Consider the following 20,159-nt stretch of genomic DNA (forward strand, 5'->3'; position numbering starts at 1 on the left):
AGACATGTTTGAAGAGTTTGAAAGATATTAAAAGGTTATTATAATAGGAAAATAAAATCTAACCTCGATATGAGAAGAATTCCATTTGCTAGAATGTGTAAGCAAATCGGGGAACACGGGCATCTCTCTGCTCTTCTGCTGGTTTCCTCTGAGGAAAAACACCTGCCATGAGGTGGCTTCGCAACCTGCCAGCTCTGTGACCACAAGCAAATCAGCACACCGCTGCAACTCAGTTTTCCTGTCTCTAAATGCAAAAGGAGAGGTCCTCCAGAGCTCAGCTTTTCAAACAGTCGAACAAGACGCATTTGTGGACTATGAAATGGAAAATATCAGAGTAGACTCCACAGAGTGAGGAAAATCTTGTTTTGCCAAACTTACATTTCAGCTGTGCGTGCATGTGTGTGTGTGTGTGTGAGAGAGAGATTACTAGATCATGATGTAAAATGTATTTTTACTGTGAATTGTCGTTAAAAAATATTTGAGAAACACTGCTTTTAACGAGAGCCCCTTCCTAGTCTAAAATTCTCTCTTTCCGGTCAACTGTCAATCTGGTCTTTGCTGTAGTAAATGTTTCATAACAATACCTTAGAGAGGCAGGTATAAAAACTGTTAAGGAATGACAGCTAATAACAAAAGAGAAAAACATTAGAAGGTAAATAAGGCCAACATCTGTGTCGTATTTGACCACAAGATTGAACAAGCCTTTAAAATTTATTAGTATTCCGACTAGCGAGTCATTACTGTAATTTATGAAGAAAAGTTAAAGTATGCTATATATTAACAAACAATGGAGTAATTCTTTTGATGGTCGTATAAATAATCAACCATATCAGGGAGAAATAATACTTTTTTCAAAAGTAACAATACCATGGCACATAAATTCAGAATGGGCAATTAAATAAATGTGGCAAGCCTCTTCCACGTTGCCACATAAAAAGATTCATTGACATGGTTATGAGACGAGTCGGGCTATTTTTATTGGCCTGAACTAGAGGGAGTAAACACCTCAGTCAGGTGTTTTGTTTTAGAAACAGCTGTTTGAACTTCCCTTTCTGGTTAATTCTGCTCTCGGGTGTATTTGAGCGTTTGCTTTTTCCAGTGCTTGCTGATATTTAGAATCCTTGCGAGTGAGCAATTTCCTATAAAACCAAGATTAAATGAGAGTTTTTCTTTACTTATTTGTAAACGGTTTTTAATTATTCTACAACCTGCAAAGTTTCATAGATTTTAGGTAATATGAAACAGGGACAATATAAGAATACTAAGGAGACAAATCATTACAGAGGAGGTTTGAGGGAGGTGTTTTCATTTGTGCCTCCCAGAGCAGTTCCTGGACACTCTTCCAGCGCCTGCGTCGTTATTTCCCCTCTGCCCTCTTACAAATCCTGGAGTATTTGCTTTGCCCTTTTGCCAGTCTGACCACCGACTTTTGGCAATATTGTATTCTCTGCCTCCTTTCCCCTGTCAGTTCCTTGGCAGAGAAGACCTAGTAGGAGAGGAATTGAGGCCAGCAGTACCGTCTGCCGTATTTTCCCAAACCCTCCTCTGGTCCTTCTCTGAAACTCCCGAAACGTAGATCACCAGCGGTGCTGGTGCTGAGAGGGGGTGGGTGGGGCTAGTGGTGGGAGTAATGTTGACTCCGCCTCCCTGGCCCCAGTTGATTGGCCAGTGGCATACACGTGGGGCGTTTCCACCTTCATGCCTCCATCCCATGCCCTCCCCTTTCTCTGTGGTATGATTGTGCCAAATTGAGATGAGAATTTTTTTTATTGTTCTGTGTGAGAACGTCATGTTTGCCATCTAGCCGTCTGATTTATTAGATGAGCAGACTGAGTCTGAACGAGGTAAGGACACCAATGTGCAAGAGTAAGGCTAGGGCCTGGCCTCCAGGTCTAGGGCTCTTCTTGCTGCTACTTCCCGAAGCCCATGAGGAAATGGGACTTGAAGTAGATGTTCCAGGGCGTAACGGACTTTAGATACATGGAGAGTAGGGAGTAAGACACAGGCAACTCTTGAGCCCTGCAATGAAGATACTGTGTGTTCCGAAGACAATGCAGAAAACATACAAGGTTCATGTTGGACAGTATTAGATAGTAGGAATCTTATTTTCTCTGGGTTTTATGTCTTCCACTGTGATAGAAGACTCAAAGACTGGTGATGTGCCAAGTACGCCCCAGCCAGATGGGCGGCCTATGTGAAAGCATAATTTCTCTAGTTACAATTTCCCTGGTTAAATGATGGTGCAGGTGGATTCAATACTTACTCAAAGGTTTGCTGTGATAATAAAATAGTGTATCAGAAATTATTGTTCTTTTTGGAAAAATTTGAAATGCCATACATGTAAGAGTTGGTATTGTTATTAGAATGACAATAAAACCTTCAAAAACACATTACCTCCTTGTATACTTTCTCTACAGAAATTTTTTTCTTCCTCACTAGTTATGTAAGGTCTTCCCCACAAACCACGTCACTTCCTGGATTTGATACATTACAAATGCAGTAGCACCATAACAACTGCAAATATCTCCATATCCCCTGGGTTTGTCTCAGTGCCAGTAAATGTCATCAAGATATGGGTTGTGTGGAATAGACACACTACTCATCGCTAGTGTCCAAGGCTTGCGGCGTTGGGTAGAAGTCACTGTATACCTCACAATGCTGGTCCTGCCCTCTGTGTATGGTACTGGCTGTTCAATGACTGAATTGTGTCACGTGAATGTCAAGGTCAGCTCTCCTAGCTGGGCATGGTGCCAGATGGTCAGAGTGGACCTCACTTCCTACTTTGAGTATACTCAAAATTGGCAAGCAGTCTGAATGAATAAAAAAATAATAATGGTTATCATCTGGAGTAAAATTAGTATTTACTACCCTTTTGAAATTAATCTATGTTGTATCTATTTTCTGATATTTGTGGTAATGCATGTAGACACTGTTCATGGCATGTAGTATAACATAAACAATATCTTCTTGATTCACTGAATTTCTTGCTCCTAAAACTGACGTGTAAAGCTGAATTCCTTCTACTTTATATATCTAAGTGACCCTAGAATTTACTTTTTATTTTGTAATATTTTAAGCAGCAAGTTATTTCTTCATTATGCAAAGTACCAACAACATTTAGGGCACTTTTCAAATAAAATAAGCCACTGAAGTTTGCACACAGAATAAATCATATACACCAAAAGCAGCTGGAGCCCAAGCCACTCAGTGGGTCACTTTCGACCTTTTCTGATGCTGTCAAATATGATGTGACACTATATTTCATGGAACCTGAAGTATATATGTTCTTGACCTGTAAAATTCTTCTTTTAGGATCCACCTACTTCAGTTTCCCTTGGACTGCGAATGGAGGAAATGATTTTCAACTTGGCAGACACACATCTATTTTTTAATGACTTAGAAGTAAGTTTTCCTTATTTTATACACATTTCATGTTGCGTGTCTGAAAATAGGTGATGGGTCTTGAAATAACAATGGGGTGTTTTTTGAATATATAATTGGAATAATGAGATAAAGTTATTATTGATGATATGGTAATGGGTTTTGCCTTCGAAGTATTTCTGTTTTGCTTTACTTGAGCTGTTGTGTTTCAGAGTTAGATTCCACACGACCATTGATAAGGATTAAGATTTGATGTCAAGAGTCTGAAACATTAAACTATGTTAATTATCAGAAGTTACACATTTGTTAGTTATGTAATCACGGTTGAGCTGGATTACTTTTAGAATCCAACAGAATTCCTGATCCTTGTATGTGCTGTCCGTCCGTGTCAGAGTCTTCTCGTTGGATGAGAGTCGGGTTGGGTTGCATACTTTTCCTTCTGGCTGGCCCAAGTGTTGGATGACATTTTAATTAGGCCTCTGCTCTTTGGGTTGCCAGGATTTCTTATGTCAAACTGCTAATGATTTTATTTGTCCATTATAATTTGGGGGGAAACTTTTGTAAGATGGCTAGTTAAATGTCTTATGAGCAATGACAAACATGATAATCTCAGTTAGCAGCATTCTTCAGAGTAAAGAATATTGTTTTCCATATCTCCGTTATAGGAAAACATGACTGTAACTACATTTCACCCCATTCTTAATAGAGACAGTTGTTTATTTAAATCCTGCTGTTAAGCAAGCTTGTGGAAGGGCTGCCAACAGGCATTAATCGTCAAGTTGTTGTTTTGCTAGATTTTATAAATGTATGTTATTTCAGACAGGAGAAGAATCTGAAAGATTCAGGTAGAACTTTTACTGATCAAAGTTAATTGGCAGCAATTGGCCTTTAAATATTTCCTGATGTTTCCCTTTTCAAAATCAAGCAAAATGCACCTTATTTAATAGATGAGCCAAAATCATTTGAAAAATGCCAGTGTGTGACAGAACTTAAATGCGGTTTGTTCAACATCTGTCATGTATTTTGATTTCTTTTCATCTGCAATGAAACTACTCACAGACGAATTGGCAACTTCCAGTGCAATAAAATTATTTAAATGTGTTTCATTTTTTTTCCATTCCTTAGTGAATATTTATTTTTACACTTAGAGTAAAATACAAGACTTTTTTGCTTTTTAAAGTGTTTCTTTTCCTTAAGGAAGTTCCATGTAAGGCATTACTATTTTTTAAGGTAGAAGTATTCCAAGTGAGTGACAAGTTCAGAATTGCCTTTAGAAAAGCTTGATAATCATACTTATTTTCAAAAGCTGTTTCTGATTTGTGGTTGTGATTTACTTCATAAGAGAACAGCACAAAAAATTCCATATTTTACTAGTGCACTAAAATTCCTTCCCTAAGTTTCCATTTGTTTCTAATGATATGGACTAGGCTGATATTTTTGTCTTGGGTACAACCTTGTTACTCTTATTGATGTTAATAGGTGTTAATAGCATCCATCGAGAAGAAATTAGTGGTAATTTGTTATTGTTTTTAAACTCTACCTCCTGAAAAATGCCAAAGCTTGTCTATACGCTGCCAAAACTATGTGGGGAAAAGTTACACAAAGTAATAACTTGGTGTAATAGTGACTGAAAAACTTCCAAACTTAGTTTTAATGTAATACAGACATTGTTTACTGACATTATTCGCACCAAACTGTGTATAGAGAGTGTCTGAAATGGTACTCAAATATATTAAACATTCTCATTTAGGGATGTAAGCCATGTAGTTTTTCCATAAGCCCAAGCTTAAGAAGAACAAAAGAGAATAACTAGAGATCTACACAGTTGCTGAAATATCTAATTCTGTTCTTGGCGTGAGGACTCTTAGAACTACAGTAAAAAAGAGAATGAAGGTTTAGTTCAATCAAATATAAAAGTCAATAGCAGAAAAATTATTTAAGCTTGTAAGCTTACGCAAGTTGATTTAAGTTATTTTACATGAGAATAATATAAAGGTATCAGCAAAAGTATAAGTGAAAGATTCCTTTAGCCTCTGTCTTTGGAAATTGTTTCCTCACTTTAGATGTGTACAATATTCTAAAAATAAGTTGGTTCTTATACTTATTTCAGTATTTGATTTTCTATTTTTGAAATTCCACAAACCTGGGTTGTTACAAATAGGTTTCTTTCAAATTAAAAAAGTAAAATTATTTCCTGGCAAAAATAAATGGACTGGCGTAATACTCCTAAGAAAACCAAAATTATCTCATCAGGCAGAAATGATGTGGTAATGCCTGATTTCACACTCCAATTAGCAGTGTGCTGTGGTGGGGGCCATAAATATTTTAATAAATTTAAATTACATGTTTTTAGCTTTTTAAGATGTATGGTACAAGTAATTTCAAGGAGATTAACAGTCTATTGGTTAGCTTGAAGTGTGATGTCTGAACTCTAATTGTCGACATTTGGCCTCATTTTCTTTTAAAATCTTAACTTTTTGCAGCTACCCTTTAACTTTTAACAGCTACCCTTCTGTATGATTTGGTTAGTTCATAGCTTTGGCTTATAGGAGATTCTGAAGAATGAAATACACTGTGTCAGGGGCTTCCAGTAACCATTCCTGTGTTAGCAAAATGTAGGCTTAAAATGTTTGTTAGGATTTGATTTAGGAAAATTAGGATATGATTTTAAAGTAATTTAGAAATATCTTAACGGAACTTTAAGAAATAAAAAAGTTAACAATTTTTAGTTTTAAATGTCTTATTTGTCATCTCGCTTAGTGACAAGTTTTAATAAAATAATCACAATTTAAATTCATTCTGTTGACACTGAAGGAAAAAAAATAAGGAGAAATTGTGGGTTTTTTGTACCATTAAAAATGTTTGACATGTTAAGGAACGTGATTGACAGGGAGACATAATTATCAAAGGAAATCATATTCTCCCCCACCAGAGAAGGATTTAGACTTTAGTTGTGTGGTATACTTATGGCTTTCCTATTTCCACGTCTGATTAACGTCCTGCATATCATTTTACTGAAAGGTTTCCACATGCAATACGTCGATGCTTACATGGAAGGCATTTTTTATGAATGATAGTATGGAACTGGAGGTGTTTTCAGCTCCTAAAGTATGACTCTTTCCAACTGAATGGAGAAAGAGTTCTTTCTGTTGGATTTTTATTGAAAGGTAATCTGCAAACAGTGAGGAAAGGCCTTCAGTACACGGTAATGTTTCAGGATGACTTGCCATTGGTCACTTCTCCTGATGGATTTTTCCAGTTAGAGGAAAACATTCCCTCAAGATGGATGTAAGTCTAAATAAAAATAAGGCAGAAGCTTATGTTGAATTTCCTCTTTCTGTCCGGTGTTAAGTAATAGCATTTCTGGCTTTCTAGTGGCCTGCAAGAGTTTCTGCTCTCAGGCCACACGCCGCCCCCGCACCCCCCGCCCTGCACAGGGATCGGGGTGGAAAGGAGTGGGAACCCTCCTCTTGTCTTCTGTGAGACACAGATGCGTGAAGGTGTTGCACACACCACATCTACCTGGTTAAGTTTGAAGCTGCGTCAGGACTCTGTCCTTCACTCTCCCAGTGAGTTGGTTAGTTGGGACAGGCCACAGGATTCTTTGATGTCAGGATTTACCACATGCATACTCCGACCCTTTCTTGGGCTTTTCATATGTAGACTCCTATCCCAGGTCGGGTTTTTAAGCACCTGCCCTTATAGCTCCTTGTTTTCACCTTTTCCGTGAAGAAAAGGCCTGGGACAGGATGTTCTGGTCTCTGTAGAGCCTGAGTTTGATGAGTCAAAGGCCCAGGAAAGGAGCTGTGAACAGCTTCTAAGTAATGCGGTAACTTAAAGGACGTGAGCTGTAAGGATTTTTCTTACAAAGCAAATTAGTTTGCCCGTTGGTTGAGTTCAGTCTTTAAATTTGCAATAATATTTTGTTACTCTAAAACTTAGGTTATCTGTTGATTATGATAATATATCTTGTTTATAAATTGATGTTTAGCCAGGAAAAGAAAAACTTTCTTCAAAATATCAATCATGCCAATGCTGAGTAGCTTCGGTTTCAAGTGGAGTGTTCCATAGTGACCGAAGGCTTATGCTTCCAAAGGCGTAAACATTTTAAACTAATTCAGAAGTTGATGTTCTGAGTTGAATAAGTGTAATTGACCTAGAAAGTTCCTTATTCTCTATAAATAAATAAGAAGAAACCCTGATGCCCAGCGTCCGGCTTTTGTGTGGATGCTGGAAGCTCTGGTTTTCTGCTGCCAGAGGAAGGGTTCTCATGGGTGCTTGTGACTGTGACACTTCAAGAAGACTTTGAGCTATTTTCTGCTTTCTGTGCCTTCCACAAGCCAAGAATAGCTAGAAGAAAGAGTATGGGCATATCAGTAATTACCCTCCAAACATGAACGTGCCCATTTATACACACACATGTGTGCCACTTGTCTTTCTCAGCTCTGTACGTAAGCCTTTGTATACTTATTTTCTCTGATAAATTTAGCAAACATAAAGGATCATATATTTTTAAATCCTAGTAACATCCTTCATAACACCCAGAATATTGCCTTATACACGTGGACCATTAAACGAACATTTGTTCTTATCTGTTACGTTAGAATAGAGTAGCAATTTCTGTTTCCTTCCCCCAGAAGACAGTAGAATTGACATTGCCTTCCTCGGTTTTAAGGTAGGTTTCTTGGCCGTGTCTGTTTCCTCAGTTAACAAAAGTAACATCAAAACCCTCCGTTTAGGGGGCGAAATAAGTTTTTCAAGCAATAAATGATTATTAGACATAATAAATGTATATTGAATTTAACTATATGGTAAATGATGGCTGAAAAGAAGCAATGCCCATATTTTATCCATTATTATCGCTAATGAATAATTTTAAGTGTTCTTCCTATTTCTTCATCATTTTTCACAAGACTCTGCCATCTTTATTTTATCTGAAGTAGAAAATGCAAATATAAAAATACATTCAAAGGCTTAATTCCGATGTTCATCAGAAAGTTGGGAGTCAAAGTATATAGCTGTTTAACATAAGAGAGAGTTACCCTATACCAGCACCAACATTGTACTTAGCAGTAAAATAAGAGGCAAAATGTCACTACAAATGGAGAGAAAATAAGAATGCCCTCTGTCAGCACTATTAGTCAGGATTGTTCTAGGAATTTGGGGCAGTGCACTAAGACATAAGCTGTAATTAATAAAATGAAAGATTAAAATTATTGTTTTTTGCAGAAGATTTGACATAATACAAAACTGAAGAGATCTACTGGAATAGTCTTAGAATTTACAATAGGCTTCAGAAAAGTGAAAGATTATAGAATTAAATTTAAAACTCAGTAGCCTTCCTATATTAGAGGCCATAACATGTAGAAAATTTAATTAAATTATAATTTTAAAATAGCAGCTGTAACTACAAGACAAAATAAACAAAAAATCAAAAAAGGGAAGATAAGGAGTAACCTATGTAAGAAGTATTTGTAAGAAATGTATGAATAAAACTATGACATCTTACTGAGAGATATAAGTGAGGATTTGAATAAATGAAATTTCTTCCTTTCCTTTTCTTTTTTGTGATATGACAAATTGTTCTACGGACCATTTGAAATAGGCAAAAAAAACCTAGAAATTTTTTACAAAAAGTGGTAATAGTGAACTTCCAGCTCATCCAAATGTTAAATGTTTTATAATTCTAACATAGTATGAAGATTTATGTTGGCCTAGCATTGACATAGGACTAACTATGGGGACAAGAGATAGCTCAGACACAGACCCATCTTGAAGAAAAATGTTGTGTGTGCTAAATGAAACCACCAAACGAATTAACAGTGAAGGAATGGATTATTCAATTTATGTGCTGAAATACGTAAATTAAAGAGTTAAAATCTAAAAGAATAAAATGCAAAGAGAAAATATAGGAGCTCTCACATTGCTTATGCGAAGTAAATTTTTGGGCAGCCTTTGGCAGTAAGCATCAAGAGCCTAAAAATGGTTGATACCATTTGCACTAATTATCTGTCTAGCAATTTTTACTAATCAGAGATAAAGGCAAATATTTATGATAAATGTTTCTAAATTATGGAATTCTGGTCATGTTTTGTTTCTTGACCTGGGTGCTGGTTACATGAGTATGTTCCATTTGTAAAACTTCATTGAGCTGTAATATATACTTTTTTTCAATAAAAAGTTAACTTTTAAAAAGTAGTATTTTGAGGAGTATACACACACACGTATAGTTTGCTCTCAATTCTGTTAAAGAATTATATGTTCTATGTATAATATATTCACTGCTGTTTCTCTAGCACAGAGCCTCACTCATAGAAGGCACCTGGTAAATATATGTTAAATAATAAATAAAAGGAGGAACAAAAAATATATGGGAGATATACTCTCTAATTTTAACATTAATTCTGTCTGGGATGTAGCATTTTACTATTTTTTTAATTGTACTTTTCTGTATATTCCAAATTTTCTGTAAAATATTCTTATTTCTTTTGTGATTAATTAGGGAAGAAAACAAATACTATTTTTGAAAGTCATAGATAATATTAAAAGATAAAACTATCTTAACCAATAAAATAAAGAATAAATATTATTACAACTCATTAATAAAAACATAAAAAAATAGCTCAGTAGAAGAAATGAGCAAAGGACATGAACAGACAATTCACAAGAGAAAAATATTCAAATCGTCAACCTACAGAAAGAAGCAAAAAATGTTAGATTTCACATCTAGTAATCAAAAATGTCAAAGAATAAATGTTTAGCCTCTTGCCCATCAAATTGGCACAGATTTAAAATCAGTAATATGGTCTTCAATTCAGTAAGATGAACACTCGTGTGCATTGCTGATAAGGATATAAATTGGTACAAATCTTTAGAAAAGCAATTTGATAATATGTATTTAGAACCTTAATGTGCTAATCCTTTTACTCAGTAATTTCACTTTTAGCTTCTATTCTAAGAAAAGAGAGTTTTAGACAGATAATTGATACAACAGTAAGAAGCATTCCTTGAACATTTGTCTTAAGTGCCTTATGTGCCTTATTCCACTTAATACTCTGGTATTTCTATGATAGAAGCACCATTATTATCTCCCTTTTATGGAGGAGCCAAGTGAAGCTTAGGGTGGTTAAAACACAACTTGGCTAAGGTCACACAGCTACTGAGTGGCAGATTCTAACTCAGGTTTGATGCTTTCTAGAAGTCCACTCAACCCCACACTATATCTCCCACAATGGTGTTTTTTTACTACTAAAATATAAAAATATTTTAAATATCCAAAAAGAGATTAATAATGAACTAAACTACAGTACATCCTCAGTGAAAATTGTTTTAAAACTATCTATTAAATATAGGGAAAATATTCATGGTTCATTTCAAGTTTAAAAAATAGGCTGTACAATACAGTATAGCCTTAATGTTAACATTTATGGTGTAATTTTTGAAAAGGCTATGTACTGAATGATTCCAACTGTATGACACTCTGGAAAAGGCAAAACTATGGAGACGGTAAAAAGATCAGTTGGTTGCCAGGGGTTAGGGCGAGATGAATAGACAGAGCACAGAGGATTTTTAGGGCAGTGAAACTATTCTGTGTGATACTACAATGGTGGGTACACGTCATTATACATTTGTCAAAACCCATAGAATGTACACCACCAAGAGTGAACCCTAATGTAAACTAAAGACTTTGGGTGTTGATGATCTGTCAATGTGGGTTCATTGATTGGAACAAATGTCCAGTCTGCAGTGAGGGGTCCATAGTAGGGGTTATGTATGTGGAGGGGCAGGAGGTATATGGGAAATCTCTGTACTTTGTGCCCAGTTTTGCTATGAACCAAATACTTCTCTAAAAAATAAAGTTGATTGGTTTTTTAAAAAATTACAGAGTATTAAAAAAACTAGAGAGAAATATATTTCTTAAAGCTATCATGATATAACTTCAAGTTTAAAATAAACAATTTACAAAACAAGTCATACTATGTGATCCTGATTTTAGCAACTATGACATATTAAAAAATAACTGGAGGTAAATATATTAAAAGTTGACAGTCTGGATGATGGGGTTATAAATGCTGATTTTTTGTGATGCTCCAAAATTGAGATGCTCATAGAATTTTGTAATCTCTTTATAACTTCTTGCTTCTGTCCTTCATTCAATAGTCAATAAGTATTTATTGAGTCACTATTAAGTGCCAGGCACAGTTCTAGATGCTGAGGATACAGAGATGATTGAGTCAAGGTTATTCTCCTCATGGAGTTAGCACTCTGGAGGGGAAGTAGGAAGTAAACACTATGTAAATAAAATAATTTCAGATAGAGATAAATGCTATGAAGAAAATCAGAGTACTTGAATAAGGGATGGATTGGAATGGGGCATCTTTAGCTAAGGTGTTCAGGAATAGTTGTCTTTAAGGAGAGGATGTTTGTGAAGAAACCAGGAAGTTGGGAGGGAAGCAGCTGCAGTGGCAGGAAAGCATTCCGGAAGGGGAATGACAAGTACAAAGGCCCTGAGGTGGGAATGTGTGTTGCTCCTTCAAGAAATAAACAAGAAGATCAGTGTGGCTAAAACAGAGTAAATGGGGGGAGAGTGAGAGGGTCCAGATCATGAAGGTAGACTGTGGTAAAGAAGTTGGATTTTTTTTCTAATTGCAGTGGGAAGCCATTGGAGGGTTTTAAGCGTGGACATGAGAGACTAGTACTCACACTTAAAAAGATCAGTTGGGTTATCATAGGAGGAGTGGGACAAGAGTGAGACCAATTAGGAGACTGCTGCAGCCAGCCAGGGAGCTTTGGGCTGAGGCAGTACCATTCTGGAATGGTGAGAAATTGCAGGATTTACCGTAAAATTGGGTGGCAGCACTGGCAGGATTTGCTAATGGATCAGATGTGGGAGAAGAAGGAAAGCAAAATCAAGGATGGCCACTAGGGTTTGACCTGAGCTACTGGATGGGCGGTCACATTATCTGAGATGAGGAGGAGTCGGTTTGGGGTGGTGAGGCAGGGGGAGGAGTTGTACTCAAGTGTTCTGCATTGAGCACAGTAAGTTGGAAATACATATTCAACATCCAAGTCAGGAGATTATGTACGTATCAGTTTGGACCTCGGAGGAGAGAGGTAAATTTGAAGATAGCATTTTGGGAGTCATAAAGGCATGAGACTGATATCAAGCACCACACTGGGGAAGAGTGCAGATTGCGGCGATTGAGCATTAGAGACTCTGACAAGGAGAATAGGACCAACAAAGAAGAGCCTTCAAGAGAGAAGAGGTGAGGAAGAGACAGTGAAGTGGGTGGGAAAGTGAAAAGTGTCCCGGAAGCCTAGTGAATAGTGTTTCAAGAACAAGGGAATAGTGCACTAACTAGTGTGTCAACTGCTGACACAAATGTGTCAAAAGATGAGGATAGAGAAGTGACTCTTGGATTTGGCATGAATGTTGGTTGTTAATGATTCTGATAAGCACCATTTCAGTGAAGCGGGAAGTCATAAGCTCAACTGGAATGGGCTGAGGAGAGGATGCGGGTTGACAAAGTGAAGACGGGAAGGGCTGAGAGTTTCCATGGTGACAAAATCCAAAGAGATGGCTAGTGTGTGGAACGGATCCCAGGATCAGGGAGAGTCGCTTAGTTTAAATGGAAGATTTTAGGCATGTTTGGATGTCAGTGGGAATGATTCAGTAGAAAAGATATATTGTGCAGCAAAGAGAGGGAACAACCGCAGGAGGGAAGTCCTTTGGGTGGCAAGAGAAGATGGGATCCAGCACCCAGTTCCAGGGTTGGCCTGGATAAGAAGGAAGAAGGAAGGCAGAATCGACAGGCACAGATGCGGGTGGGCAGCTGGGGTTCGGTAGTGGTGAGAGGAGGCCGTTCTCACTGTGAAAATACTCACCACTCACTGTATCATGTTACGATTTTCTGTCTGCCTCTCTCTGTCCCCAACTAGGCAGTCCCTTGAGTGTGGGGACTATGACTTGTCCACTTGAATTCTAAGCTCCTAACACCGGATTTGGTGCATAGAAGGCTCTCATATGTTTCTTTAGTTTTTTGCCAGATTTTTCAAATTAATAGTCTACAGTGAGCACTACTGCTTTTAGACTTTGCAGTCATTGACGTTTTAAAAGGAAATGATGAATCGCAATCTTAAAAACAAATGAAATTGTCCAAGACGTTGAATTTTGCTATTACCCTTTTTTTAAGTCATACTTTCGAAATCCCTAATGCCAAAGCACACTACACGTGGAAGAGGTAGGATGTAAACTGATACACAGTGTGGTTCCGGTTTAAGGTTGAAAAAAAAGGTATACGCATCAAAAAGAAAATAAAAAGTTTTCTACATTCAAAATATTACAAAAAGTAAATAATTTCTATAATAAAAAAAGGTTTATCTCTGGGTAAGGGGATAACACTACCACTAACTAAACTAAGTTTTCTTCGTATTTTTGTTTTCTGTGGTTAATATTTCTTATAATTAGAAAGCAATTGAATATAGTCATGACTCAACCATTCCACTTTGACTCAAAGTCCTAGATTTCTGTGGTTTGTTATGCTACAGTTCTAGAAGTACCAGAGGTTGAACTCATGAATTCATTCATTCCTTCATGGGGGACCGCTCTGTGCCTCGTTTTCCTCTTTGTAAAATTGGGTGATGGCAGTACCCGCCTCATAGGGTCAGAGTGAGGATTAAATACATTAATATCTAAGCACGTAGGACTAGTGCTGGCACACAGAAAGCACTAACAAAGGATCAGCTTCTGTTACTGTTGGTGGAGCCTCTTCTGATGCAAAACACTGCACATCAGGGCTGTGGAGGGAGAAGAGGGGTGACTTAGGGAGGAGTTAGGGAATGAAGGGCATGAGACAATAAGTGGTTTGCTGCCAAAATTCCCATGGAGATTCCAACAGAAATCACACCAGAAACAACAAAAAAGTCTGCGAGGGTTTAGTTTGCAAACGCAGCTGGCTCAAGGCACATCACAGAGTGCTTCTCTTGCTTTCCTCATTCACTTCATCCTCCCAACCCCAGTGCCATGAGGGCGGGTTTACTGTTGGCAGTTAAATAGCTACTGTGTCTGGCTTCCATCACACAGTGCTATCCCTTCGTAGAAAATGAGGATGCTGGCTTGATGTCAAAAAGACACGTGTTTCTTTGCTTGTGATGTTTTCCTTTCCTTGTCCAATTCCGGCATCGTGTTTTGAAGCATGGCTCGTGGAACTTGCTGGTGTCTGCAGTGTGGAGCTGAGCCTTGACGTGTGTGCACAGCATCCCCTCCCTGGATGCATCCCATGGCAGAAGGCCCCTTGCACTGACTGGCTCAGGCTGCTGTCCTCCCTTGGTGAAGTGGGAGGCAGGAAGACAGCAGGCTTTAGGGAAACTGCTCTCATGTCAGTACAAAAGCATGGAGTTGACTTTCCGTCAATACTGTAAACTCAAACTTACCCTTTCCAGTTTACACATGTGGGAAGTTGAAATGAAGTGATTTTTGCCCAAAGCCGCTTGATTAGGTAATGGTAAAGCTAAGGTTGAAACAAGGGTTTCCTGTCACAAATATCATTGCACGAGGCCTCTCTTGACTATTCCTCTTCAGCAATATAAATGAAGTTGTGGCATCTTGGTGCTGTCACACGCTGATGTGACAAACATTGATGTGACAGCATTACCCAATAAGGGTGTTTTCTCTAATGTATTCTTTGAAAGTTTTGTTTGTTTCTCATTATGTCTTACAAACAGTAGTCACTCCAGCAACCTAAAATCTGTTTTGAAAAAGTTGGGAGATAGATAGGTAGATAGATAAGTACATAGGCAGGCAGACAGTCGGACGGGGGACAGACAGACGCATTTATAAATTCTATTGTTGAATAGACAGAAATATTATTTTAGCAGCCCCTACATTAGAGAAAAAGAGCTTCTGTGCTATAAATTTACTCATGCTTGCTCCTTTCTGGACACTAGGCTAGGCGTGGAGGAGAGGAGATGAAATATATTCACTGCCCACAAGGAGGCCAGATGCCAGGTGGAGTCAGAAAAGTAAAAGAACAATTACATTACAATATGATATCCAAAATGATGCAGATACATAGGGACATTAGTAAAGCCCCAAATCAGGGTGGCTAACCCAGAGTGAGGGAGAGGCGGCAAGGCTCCAAGTGTTACAGAAATGCCTTCCCAAGGTAGCCATCTTTGGTGTGTGAGCATGGCCTGAGGAACAGAGTTTGAGTAGGTAGCAAGTGCAGAACCCATGCAGAGTTGTGAGATAAGAGAGTAGAAAGGGAGACAAGAACGAGATCACGAAAGGCTTTGTACCCTCTGCTGAGGAAGTTGGATTTCCTATTGAATGCCAGGGGTAATCATTAAAGGATGTTTAGCGTTACCATAGAAATGAATTGAATTGTGAAGTCAGAGGTGTCAGTAAGCTAGGTGAGCAATCACCAGGGTTTGTTTGTAGGAACAGAGCACAGAGCAGATGTGAAAGCAATTAAGAAAGTAGTCTGGAAGGATTGGGGATTGTATTCAACATAAGGGGTAGGGAAGCGAGAATCTCAGTTTCTGGCTCGAGCAGTAAGGTAGAGATGAAAAAAAAAAAGGAAAATCAGCTGGCTTTGGAAGGAAGATGCTAAATTCGGTTTTGAGATGTTGGATTTGAAGTGTGTGTTGGACAAACAGGTGGACTCCAGCAAGCAGTCGTGTGTGTGGGTCTGAGGCTCAGGAACGAGCCTCAAGCTGAGAGTCCTCACCCATCAAATTGGTTACGATTTCCCGAAAAGAATGTATTGAATGAAAAAGAAAAGTTCTCTCAGAGCAGGGGTCTCTTTGTGAAATTGTCGCTTGGAAATACGGAATCGAAATGTAAAGATTCCTGATTCAGAAAATTAAATGACTCATGTAAAGCAAAAGTGGTCGTTCTAGCAAACTGGTAATTGACCCATGAAACTGTCTTCCTCGTTTTGCCATGGTCTCTCTGTTCTGTGGCGGAGGCAGCTGGGAGGCGGTGTGGTCTGAAGAAAGACTGAACACCTCAGAGGTAGAGAGACCTGAGTTCAGTGCTTGCTTTCAATACTGTGTGCCCTTCACACAGTCAACCCTAGCAAGCTTCCGAGATGGCCCTGGGTGCTGTGCAGTTAGAGATAACAGAGACTGGAAACCCGGGCACGGGACCTCCCACATGGCAGGCCTCCACAAACAGGAGTGCCGTCCTTTCCTGTCGAATAGAAATGCCACTTTGGCTTACACATAGTTCGCTGGCTGGCTGTCAGTTTATTTCAAAATCCTGTGAAATTGACTTGTTGGTGTCACACAGGACAGACTTTTCGTTTAGATTCTTCATGTTGACAGGTGCTCGCTAATCTTCAATCTGGGAGAGAGTCACTACTTTGTAAAGCCAGATTTTACTCAGTTACCTTCATAGGAAGTTTGCTTAGTAAGAAAGGAATTCTTTTTTTTTTTTTTTAATTGACTAGTGCAAGAGAAGGCCTGAAACTTCAGCTTCCCCAAAATGTGTTTAAGTTGCAGTCCCTGGAGACTTCTCCCGTTTCAGGGCAGTTACAATAGGGCCTCTATCTGGGCTCAGTCCAGCTCAGTATGCTAACAGTTCTAAGGAAATGCTTTCTAAATCCTGGATTCTTCTTGCTGCTAATTGTGTGCTGCTCCTTCCTAAGGCAGGTGGAGGGCCAGGGCAGGGGGAGAAGATGCTGTTTGATCAACGTTATTTTGTAAATTTGTTTGCCTCCTTGAAAATAGTTGACTAAGCATTATCTTCTGGTGTTGGCATTTTGGCAGAAAGTTAAAGGGACCTCTGGTGACCAAGATGTCATCCTTTGGTGGGAATTGTTTGTTGTAAACACGTATTGGTGCAATCCTAGTGGACTTGGAGACAAGGTGTTTCTACCCAGCAAAAAATAAGTAGGTTGGAAAATTAAGAGTTGAAAGGGAGTGTTTAGCATCTATGTAATAAGAACACGCAGAGCTGTGGTGATAGAATATTTTCTCTTTGTAAAGTAGTAATTATAACATTTACTTTCCTTAAACTATGAGGAAAATTATTTACATTCTAAATGGCAAAAATCAATACTTCATTCTGTTTACAATCACTTATTCAAGTGGTCAAGATCGCGCCTGGTAATTGGCTAAGGCCTTAAGGAAATTGACAAGGGCTGTGCTGAAATCCATGAGAAAATTTAAAACTTTATATTTAAGTCGAAGTAAGAAACAAATGAATTTTGTAAAACTGTTAGAGATAAGAGTAAACAAGATGAAGATATTCATGTTCTCAAGGAGCTTAAAATCACGTGCGCCCAGAGTAAGCAGACGTACTCAGAAAGATGAGGGCAACATCAAAACTGCCACAAAGGATTAACAGGAATCAACAGAGCTGTCTGAGGGGAGCTTTAGAGAAGAGTGTTCTAAGAAGAGGGTATATAATGAACAAGACTCAGAGATCTGAGTGATTAAAAATATCAGTTAAGAGGGGGCCAGCCCGGTGGAGTAGTGGTTGTTTGCACGCTCCACTTCGGCAACCTGGGGTTCGCAGGTTCGAATCCTGGGCACGGACCTACACACTGCTTATCAAGCCATGCTGTGGCAGGCGTCCCACATATAAAGTAGAAGAAGATAGGCACAGATCTTAGCTCAGGGCCAATCTTCCTCAGCAAAAAGAGGAAGATTAGCAGCGGATGTTCACTCAGGGCTAATCTTCCTCAAAAAAAAAGAAAAAAGACATAAGTTAAGGAAAATATAGCCTAAGAAGGTAAGTGAATGTCATCCATCTGTCCAAGCGTGTTCATCACAATGGTCATTCATTTAAACATTTATTAAGTGATGACTATACTATGCACCAGGCGTGATTTTAGATGCTTAAAATAGAATTGTAAGGAGGATTGACAGTTGTTGGCCTGCTAAAGTTAACAGTCCAAGAAAATACTGGGAACCATCAGCCATTGCGTGGTTAAAAGAAATATGAAATATGCATAAAATGGAATAGTATACAGAAATTTAAAAGATAATAAAGATGATTAATTGATATAAAAAGATGTTTTTTACATATTGTTGAATGAAAGGGAAAGTAGCTACAAAACATGTATCCTTTTATCTGTTTTTTTGGTGTGTATCCCCTACTAAAATGTAAGCTTTGTGAAGAAGATGAGGAACTTTGGACAATTCATTGATTGGGAAGGCAGGAAGGATGATGAGGAATGTTGACAGTGCTTACTTCTGAGGGATGGAATTGAAGTGTATCTCTTTTATATGGTTTTCTGTTTTGCACGGATTTTCTACATGAGTATATATTATTTTATAATCAGATAAAATAATTTATTGCCATAAAATTACTAACTTTTTTAACACTGCAATGACAAAATGCAATAATATTTTCAATTAACTTCTGGTTGGGTCATCCATTCTTTCATGTTAAATTCTGTCAATCAGATAATCTGGAAGGTTTCATTCAGTATCATATATGTGCTTGGTCCACAGAGAAAATAAATAGGCAGAATTAGACTCCTATTTAAGAAATAAATAGGGAGAAAAAGACAAAAGTTCTCTCTTCCTTCAAAGAGTTTATTATCTGGTGGGATACGCAAGTTATCTGTGTAAGTCTTAATTTCCTTATCCATCAAATGTAGAGCCTTTGGGAGGATTGGAAAGAATATGTAATACATGTGGGCACCGCGCCTGACACATAGTAGGCTCTTAAAAATTGTCGCTACTGTTATTCAGACAGTGGGTTACAGAGCATTCATCAGGAGTTGAGAAAGAAAGAAGTCAAAAACTTAGCAAGGGAACATCGCCTTGACAGAAGAGAAAGGAGAGAGAAGGCATTCCAGCAAGTAATAGACACAGCTATTGTCTGGGGAAAGAGGGGAGTGGAGGCCAGGCTGATTGAGACTAGCCTGGCAGGAGCTTGTGACCTGTGATGGGATGGGAGGGACAGACAGACAGAAATGGCATTGGATAGGCAAGGTTAAGGCTCGTTATAGAGGCCCTGAATGCTCGTTTGCATTGGAATATATATTGTTTCCAATTTAATTTTGCATCTATTGATCACCTCCTGGTTAAAAGGCAGAGAGAGACAGAAACAGAAGTGAAATGTATTACCTGCCCCCAAGAAGCTTACACTCCACGTTGGAAATTGTATTTCCTGGTAGAGCAAAACCTACTTGATAAAAATGTATCTAAAGGTGGTGCACAGGATGGGTTGGCAGGAGAAGGGCTGGACGCATGACAAATTCCATTTTCCATTCTCACAACTATGCAAACTTTCTAGTTCCTTCCCTGAGAGATTATAGTGATACTCACCTGTACCCTCTCCCTCCAGCCCTCCCTGGGTTGATAAAACCTTTCTGGCCACATCTGCATCTCACTGATTTTTGTGAGCTTGGTTCCAGGTATGTATGTAGCTGGTCAGTCATTATTAGTTGAATCATGAAAAAATGAATGAAAGAATACAGTGTGTACCTTATAACTAGAGATATTTCTAAAGTTAATATATAAACATATATTAATGCTACATTGGTGGTATATAATATCGTGTTTTCCTGAATAGTACATAAACAACCAGAACGTGATTATTTGTCACTTTAAATATTTAATTCATGGGAAACGGAGTGGTTTTATAGGGAGTGAGAATATGAGTATGAACAAAATTTTTCCTTAATTTTCCCTTCAGGCACCCACTCTTTCTCCCCCTCTCCTACTGACATCCAAGGGTTTGGGGCACACCAGAGCTCCCTATCCTGGAGGAAATTTATCAGGTGGAACAGTTCACACCAAAGTAATAGACCTTAAATAAT

At 38.3% G+C, this 20,159-nt stretch overlaps 1 protein-coding gene across 31 annotated transcripts in view; it reads left to right on the forward strand.

Annotated features, from left to right (window-relative positions):
* The window catches only part of EYA1 (EYA transcriptional coactivator and phosphatase 1), a 321,626-nt gene that overhangs the window by 271,056 nt on the left and 30,411 nt on the right, over positions 1 to 20,159 (forward strand). For all 31 annotated transcript variants that reach the window (XM_070630426.1, XM_070630435.1, XM_070630432.1 and 28 more), the window contains one exon: positions 3,313 to 3,402. In XM_070630426.1, coding sequence (XP_070486527.1) covers positions 3,313 to 3,402 — 90 coding nt within the window. The remainder of the gene's footprint in view (positions 1 to 3,312; positions 3,403 to 20,159) is intronic.

The sequence above is a fragment of the Equus przewalskii genome, chromosome 8 (assembly GCF_037783145.1).
Source record: "Equus przewalskii isolate Varuska chromosome 8, EquPr2, whole genome shotgun sequence".
NCBI classification, from domain to species: domain Eukaryota; kingdom Metazoa; phylum Chordata; class Mammalia; order Perissodactyla; family Equidae; genus Equus; species Equus przewalskii.